General features: G+C 43.3%; 1 protein-coding gene across 2 annotated transcripts; it reads right to left on the reverse strand.

Moving 5' to 3' along the window:
- Nucleotides 1–4,611: 4,611 nt before the first annotated feature.
- rhogd (ras homolog gene family, member Gd) lies at nucleotides 4,612–8,193 on the reverse strand. 2 transcript variants are annotated; one of them, XM_058063545.1, is made up of 2 exons: nucleotides 8,084–8,193; nucleotides 4,612–7,492 (listed from the first exon to the last, which is right to left on the reverse strand). In XM_058063545.1, exon 2 carries the CDS (start codon nucleotides 7,461–7,463, stop codon nucleotides 6,888–6,890), a length of 576 nt encoding a protein of 191 aa, XP_057919528.1. In that variant the 5' UTR covers nucleotides 7,464–7,492; nucleotides 8,084–8,193; the 3' UTR covers nucleotides 4,612–6,887. The 2 variants fall into 2 exon arrangements, with proteins under 2 accessions (XP_057919528.1, XP_057919527.1); XM_058063544.1 differs by having other exon boundaries at nucleotides 4,612–7,513; nucleotides 8,084–8,147.
- Between the last annotated feature and the right edge of the window lie 436 nt (nucleotides 8,194–8,629).

Below are 8,629 nucleotides of genomic sequence, written 5' to 3' on the forward strand. Positions count from 1 at the left end.
AGTGGTTAGCGCGCAGGCCTCACAGCTAGGAGACCAGGGTTCAATTCCACACCCGAAGACAGCTGGGATAGGCTCCAGCACCCCCGCGACCCTCGTGAGGAAAAAGCGTTAGAAAATGAAAATGAATGAATTAACAGGCGGCACGGTGGACGAGTGGTTAGCGTGCAGACCTCACAGCTAGGAGACCAGGGTTCAATTCCACGCCCGAAGACAGCTGGGATAGGCTCCAGCACCCCCACGACCCTCGTGAGGAAAAAGCAGTAGAAAATGAAAATGAATGAATTAACGGGTGGCACAGTGGACAAGTGGTTAGCGTGCAGACCTCACAGCTAGGAGACCAGGGTTCAATTCCACCCTCGGCCATCTCTTTGTGGAATTTGCATGTTCTCTCGGTGCATGTGTGGGTTTTCTCCGGGTACTCCGGTTTCCTCCCACATTCCAAAAACATGCTAGGTTAATTGGCGACTCCAAATTATCCATAGGTATGAATGTGAGTGTGAATGGTTGTTTGTCTATATGTGCCCTGTGATTGGCTGGCAACCAGTCCAGGTTGTACCCCGCCTCTCACCCAAAGACAGCCGGGATAGGCTCCAGCACCCCCGCGACCCTCGTGAGGAAAACGCGGTAGAAAATGAAAGTGAATGAATTAACGGGCGGCACGGTGGTCGAGTGGTTAGCGTGCAGACCTCACAGCTAGGAGACCAGGGTTCAATTCCACGCTCGAAGACAGCTGGGATAGGCTCCAGCACCCCCGCGACCCTCGTGAGGAAAACGCGGTAGAAAATGAAAATGAATGAATTAACGGGCGGCACGGTGGTCGAGTGGTTAGCGTGCAGACCTCACAGTTAGGAGACCAGGGTTCAATTCCACGCCCGAAGACAGCTGGGATAGGCTCCAGCACCCCCGCAACCCTCGTGAGGAAAAAGCGGTAGAAAATGAAAATGAATGAATTAACGGGCGGCACTCTGGCCAAGTGGTTAGCGTGCAGACCTCACAGCTAGGAGACCAGGGTTCAATTCCACCCTCGGCCATCTCTGTGTGGAGTTTGCATGTTCTCTCTGTGCATGTGTGGGTTTTCTCCGGGTACTCCGGTTTCCTCCCACATTCCAAAAACATGCTAGGTTAATTGGCGACTCCAAATTGTCCATAGGTATGAATGTGAGTGTGAATGGTTGTTTGTCTATATGTGCCCTGTGATTGGCTGGCGACCAGTCCAGGGTGTACCCCGCCTCTCGCCCGAAGACAGCTGGGATAGGCTCCAGCACCCCTGCGACCCTCGTGAGGAAAAAGCGGGAGAAAATGAATGAATTAATTAAATTATTAACGGGTGTCACGGCGGTCTAGTGGTTAGCGTGCATGCCTCACAGCTAGGAGACCAGGGTTCAATTCCACCCTCTGCCATCTCTGTGTGGAGTTTGCATGTTCTCCCCGTGCATGCGTGGGTTTTCTCCGGGCATTCCGGTTTCCTCCCACATTCCAAAAACATGCCAGGTTAATTAGCGACTATGAATGTGAGTGTGAATGGTTGTTTGTCTATATGTGCCCTGTGATTGGCTGGCGACCAGTCCAGGGTGTACCCCGCCTCTCGCCTGAAGACAGCTGGGATAGGCTCCAGCACAGTCTCAGTCTGGCCTCTCTGACTTCATCTCCAAGGCCTCTAACATGTAATGTCGCTCTGATGTACTCCTTCCTGATCCTATCTATCCTGGTCACTCCCAATGAGAACCTCAGCATCCTCATCTCTGCTACCTCTAGTTCTGTATCAACATATCTCATGAGACTTGAAAACACCTCCACCTGGAAAAGACCACAAAGTGATATCACCTTCTCTGTCCTTCTCCATGACTGTCAGGCTTCTGCAAAGGGTGAGTGTTTTTATTTTATTTTAGTTTTATTGTACAATATCTGTCTGTGTTGCTTGGTGAGGTTCTGTAAAAGGTCAAATATTGAGCTACTGACAATGACAGTGTTTGAACAACCTCTCGTGGCTTTAGAGGGATTGCTCTTCAATCCCAAGCCGACATCCACGGCATATCTCATCATCTGCTCCGACTCTTCAGATTGTTTTTTTGTTTTTTTTTCACAGAAGTGTTTTTTCTTTTGTGAATTGTAAAGGTTGATGCATGCCGCACACAAACCAGCTATTTGATTAAAAAATGCAACACGTTTATTTTCAAAGCCAAACAATCCAAAGGTTAGGAAAACAGGGCATAAACGCTCATAGTCTTAAAGGGGTACACACCTTTTTATCTCATAATTCATTTCATTCATACTTGAATAAAATATGTAAGCAATGTACAATAGAACAGTTTTTCTCTTTCTGCATATCTTCTCCCCCCCTCCAAAAAATGATTCCACACACCCATCCTCTCAACTGAAGCACAGCCAATTGCCCTCACTCCCCCCCCTGCGTTCCTTTGAAATCTCATTTCCCCTCTTCTTTCTACTGAAACAGTTTGATTTGAATATGTTGCAGCTTTTCCCAGTCCAAATGCAGCACATCCTGCCTGTGAGGTCACAGCTTGTGATTTTTCATGTGTATAATAGTTCAAGAGGGAAAAAAGAAGCTTTTTTTTAATGGCTTCACCCAGGACATCATCGTCCTCATCATCATGGAAGAGTGACAGTAGTGAGGAATATTAAGGAGGTGTTGAAATCAAGGTCTCCTTTGGCTCCGCACTGATGACTCACTGAAAGGATGTCTGCTGGACGGCTTTAGTTGTAGCATTTTTATCACAAAGGTAGCAGCGGAGAAGGGAAAAAAGCAATCAGACAAAAGGTTGCATGCAAATGTGTCATCTGTCGATCACAACGGCCAAAAAACAGGATGCTTCATTTGCTGACGATACAAGAGAAAGATATTCACATGTAGACAAAATGGAGGGATAATTTTGCTGCAATATGTTGCAAGCCAAACAACATCTTAGGCCTAACCAATTACCGTATTTTCCGGACTATAAGTCGCACTTTTTTTCATAGGTTGGCTGTTCCTGCGACTTATACTCCAGAGCGAATTATAAATGAAAAAATTTGTTTATGTTTATTTTTTGTGGAGCTGAATAACTATTGTGTTAGCATATCTTACATGTTTTCAGCCTGTTCTCTATTATTTTATTAATGTTAGAACTTGCCTTCCAAGAGGATGTAATGTCGGTTTTGGTCAAGTAGTAAAATAAATTACCCGCAAAAAATGCAACTTATACTCCAGTGTGACTTATGTATGTTTTTTTCTTCCTAATTATGCATTATAGTGCAGAAAATAAGGTACTCAATTGATAAAAACAATAACATTCATTCATTCATTTTCGACCGCTTTTTCCTCAAGAGGAACGCGGGGGTGCTGGAGCCTATCCCAGCTGTCTTTGGGCGAGAGGCGGGGTACACCCTGGACTGGTGGCCAGCCAATCACACAGATTGTGTGTATCATGTTTCGTTTATTTTTTATTTTATTTTATTTTATTTTATTTTATTTTATTTTATTTTATTTTATTTTATTTTATTTTATTTTATTTTATTTTATTTTATTTTATTTTATTTTATTTTATTTTATTTTATTTTATTTTATTTTATTCAAACCGCTTTTCCTCACAAGGGTCGCGGGGGTGCTGGAGCCTATCCCAGCTGTCTTTGGGCGACAGGTGGGGTACACAGGCCAGCCAATCACAGGGCACATAAAGACAAACAACCATTCACACTCACATTCATACCTATGGACAATTTGGAGTCGCCAATTAACCTAGCATGTTTTTGGAATGTGGGAGGAAACCAGAGTACCCGGAGAAAACCCACGCATGCACGGGGAGAACATGCAAACTCCACACAGAGATGGCCGAAGGTGGAATTGAACCCTGGTTTCCTAGCTGTGAGGTCTGCACGCTAACCACTCGACACTGTGCCACCCACAATAATATTCAGATTAAAAGAATCATAAGTTGCAGCTATTATAACATAATACCTATTTTATTATTAATATTTACGCTAAAACAGGGGTTTCCAAAGTGTAGCCCAGGGTCCATATGCAGCCCATGACTGTTTTTTATTGGCTTGTGTCATATTCTAATATAAATATAATTTGAAGTTAAACTATCAATAATGAGATATTGTGCAGTCCTCAACTAAAAATGGTCACCCAAAGTGGACCACATCTCATTAGTTAAGCGTCTTCCAGACAGCCAACCCCTTACTCCTCCGAGCCACTTTTTAAGTTCACAATAACAAATCGTCAGACACAATCCAAGCCCCATCATTGTTGTAAAAGCAAAGGAGGAAACATACTTGGAATATTCCACCAGCGCAGTTCTAATGAGCTTGAGGTGGAGTCGAACACATCTGTCATCTGAAGAAGCCGCCACCCTTAAAGGTCAAGGGGATTTTTCAAAGTAAACAGCTTGCTGAGTTTTCAGTGCTTGTCACTGATTGAACCAGTTGGTGTCTGCAAAGATGAATGATAGCACTGGAAAACTGTTTGGAAATAGACCATTAACTCCTTATGTACAGAGGAGTAAAAAATGAGTTTGAAAAATGGTGCTCATTAGTGTAAAGAGGTTGGCTTTGACTTGAGGACATCTAGCGGCCGCACATGGCAACTACACACAATTCACACTCCAAGCCTGGTTTCAACCACCGTTTTATTTGGCATAATTTAAAATCATCTCACTGTTAGTTCATTTATACAAATATGCTTTGTTATATATAAAACAATTACAGATCTCTACAAATCAAGTTCCCAGTGTAAAAGCGTAGTACCACGCACACGGTAGCATACAGCTCTGGGACACCGACAACAAAAGAGCCCACAGGTGTATGTTCCACTTCCGTTATTGAGTGAAATCAGGACATGTTAAAAGTGTGGGAAGGGGGGACAAAATGACCACAGTTTGTCTAATTGTGCACATATTTTCACTTTAAATCAGCCCTTTTAAATGTTATTGCGTATTGGTTATTACAGGCCGCAATAAAGTCATTTCATACAATTCACTGAGTAAAAAAAAAAAGTCATTACTGGCAGCGTGAAGCTAAAAACAACCCACCACTTATTGCTAAAAACAACATAAAAACCGACAAGGCACCTTCCACCACTGCAGTTATTGTTATACGCTGCTCTCGCTGCAGCATGCAATGCAGGCATATAAACCACAATGTGTTAAGAATCGTACTTGCGCATTGAGATGTCAGTTTTGCAACCGAGCTTTAAAGAGTGCTGCAGTGTGTTTACTGACAGGAAGAAAGTAAGAACGTAACGTGAGATTCATAGTTTGGTGAAGAGGACAAGGGAGGGGGGTTGTATTTAAAGGCTTTTGTGGCACTAAAATGACAACCTTTGGGTTTGACAAAATACCACCACTGCGGTTTTTGGTTTGGATAAGGCATGTGAGCAGACAAAACGCCTGCCTCTGTCAATCATGACAATTAAAACTGCTGCGATGCTTAAGAAAAATATACGTGGTGGTAGAAATTCTTGTTTTTTTTGTCTTATTCATATTCAAGAATGGAATTATTTTAATGAAATACAGGAAGAGAAATACACAGCCTAGCGCGAGCCATTTAAAACATGTTTGGATATTACATATACACTGGGTCAATTACGCCGTGGTCATATTCTGCTAGCATTTAATGCAAGGCAGCGAAGCCATTGACGTGAACAATCTAATAAACATAGGCTATTACAAAAAATATAGTAAACTTTGGCCACATTGTAGATTAAAACCGTTTTTACTGGAGTAAATTGAACATGTTCTGATTAGAAAATACAATTGTTTGGGATTCCAAGACAGGGTGGCGACCATCATCAATTAATCGCGGCATTGAAACAACTAAGGCAAAATGGAGTACACTACTTGTAACCAGCAGAGGCACTGTTGATTCACTAGTTTGTGGTCTAAAAAAAAAAAAAAAAATGACATCAGCTATGCAACATTGAGCTCCAGCCATGCAGACCTCCACTGGGAAGTACTCATCTGCTTAAGATGACACAGGCATTGAAACAGGAGCTCAGAACAATGCAAATTTGCCATAATATAAATGGCTGCCAACATCGATCGAGAAAACCCTGTCCTTAATTCCAAGTTTTTAATAGTGAGGAGGCAGGAGCGAGCTGAGCCGCATCCTATTCTGTCATTTAGAAGGATCCGGTACCGGTTTGGTTTTAATTTGGCTCAAGAGATGTCTAGTTGGCTGATTTTAATGAGAGCGGCTTATCTTCAAAAAAAGGCCGGCTGGCTCTTCCATGCGTGGGCAGCGGGATGGACACCTCGACCATGCCACGCTGAGCACCGAGCTCAACACTAATCCGCGCATACCGGTGATGTGCTGGGAACTGGCCCTTGTCCGGGATCGTCACGCGTTGACTGGACTCAAGCTGCTTGAAATTAAAAAAAGCTGCTCGGCGTCTACGTGTGGACTAAATGGCAAGCGTCACTATGCAGGTGTTTGACACTCGCGAGATGCAAGAACCTATGTGAGCATGAGGTAGTCACTATTGCTCCACCTAAACAACAGTAGATCTCTCCAGTCAAACAGGGCAGCTTGGTTTAGATGGAATTATGGCTTGTGACGACCATTATCAGCATTTCTTATAAAGGCAAAGCAGAGAAGCTATAAACCTACAAGTGTAACATGTGAAGAAAGTGTAGATATCAAAAATTTAAATGTAAGAAAAATAAGAGATCCGTTTTGTTTTGTTTTTTTTTGCCCTCATTTTGGCAAAGTCACTTTGGTGATGATGGCATCAGGGTGGAGTCCTCCTGAGGATGAATAAGGAGCTGATAAAGAAGTCTAAATTGCTTGAGGTGGCATGGCAGGAGCCAAGAAGGGACTGCTCTCGGCCATCCTTTGCATCTGTGGAACTCAACAGCTCCTCCTCCGCAATCCAAATCCAGGAATCCTCATTACAAAAGCACACATTTCTTGGTGTTCTTTTTCGTGACGGGGTACAACACTGCTCTCACGGCCTCGGCAAATACCTCCCGCACGCCTTCCTGCAGGAGAGCAGAACACTCCATGTATTTGACGGCCCCGATTTGCTTAGCGAGGGCATTCCCCTGTTGCTGGGTAGTGGGAGCCAACCCTTGCTCCTTCAGCTTCTTCACCGTTTCTGCGTCACCCCTCAGGTCTCTCTTGGTGCCCACGAGCAGGATGGGCACACTGGGGCAGTGGTGAGACACCTCAGGGTGCCACTTGTGCCTGACATTAGCGTGGGAGGAGGGGCTGCCGATGGAGAAGCAGATGATAAAGACGTTGGTCTGAGGATAGGAGAGAGTACGCAGGCGGTCATACTCCTCCTGGCCGGCTGTGTCCCACAAATTAAGGCTGACATTGCGGCCGTCCACGCTCATCTGAGCGCTATAGTTGTCAAACACTGTTGGAATGTATTCTTCAGGGAAGGCATTGGTGGTGTACGAGATGAGCAGGCATGTTTTCCCCACTGCTCCATCACCAACAACCACACACTTTATGGTCTGCATCCTGCTAACGACCACTGGGGCTGCAGCACCTGAAAAACAAACAAGGGCACCTAGGTAACCCCAAAGTACACTAATTTATTTTGATTACACCATCACTTCCCTATTAATCACCAGCGGCGTTAAACAGTTAAAAGTATACAGTGGAAGTGATTGAAGTATCATTTAAATCACCACATTAAATACCAATCTTGATAGCAAACACGCTAACCACAGCTACATTCGCTAATCTTCCGACTTTCAGCTGCAAAACAAGTTCAACCTTCCAGTAAATAACAAGGTATGACGTGGGAAAAAACAAGCGCTAGCATCAACAGGAAAACGACCGTCTCAAAAGCGAAACGATTAACTTGTGATTATTATCGCTGAGTGATCTCGTATGGTACTAGGCGTTCCCCACTGGCGGTTAGCATCACGCTAAGGAACTAGCGCGTACGATAGCTAGCAAGCTAGCCAGTTAGCAAACAACTTGATAAATTCATTTCACATCACTGTTCCAAACGATGTATTCAGAACCCGACACATCCCTGGGAGTCATAGTAGAATATTCACTATACAATGACACATATTATAGGTGTAACAGTAAGCTTTAACAATTACATTTAAAGCATTTTGTGACTTACCGCCACTTAGCTAGCGATCTCTTCTGCCTGGTATAGTCAATCACAGCCGCATCCGGGGAGCTGCCCAATACGTAGAACGTAACGTCAGGATACGACGGAAGCTGGGAATTGTAGTTTTTAATCATGGAATTGTCTTTTTACTGTCGCTAGGTGGCATTGTTGTTTAATCTAAATAAAAAAACGTAAACGTTTTCAATATGGTTTGTAGAAAACTACTAGTCTGCCATTTCAGAATAAATGACTCAAAAGGCAATTATTTAAAACGCCTCACACGCAAACAAACATGTTATTGTACTGTAGCTTGTTTGAAAGTTTGTAGTCTTTAGGTCTATGCCATAAACTGTTTTTGGATCCATTTGTGCAATTGTGTGCGCCAAAACAATCAGGTATTATATTAAAATAAATAATAATAAAAAACAATTATAAACAATATTTATTTTAAAACGTTATAACCTTGGAAAGACGCCTGTGTAATGCCATGTAATTTAGCATATACAGTCATCCCTCGTTTATAGTGATTAATGGATTCCATACCTGAATTTCAGC

The sequence above is a fragment of the Doryrhamphus excisus genome, chromosome 23, assembly GCF_030265055.1.
Source record: "Doryrhamphus excisus isolate RoL2022-K1 chromosome 23, RoL_Dexc_1.0, whole genome shotgun sequence".
NCBI classification, from domain to species: domain Eukaryota; kingdom Metazoa; phylum Chordata; class Actinopteri; order Syngnathiformes; family Syngnathidae; genus Doryrhamphus; species Doryrhamphus excisus.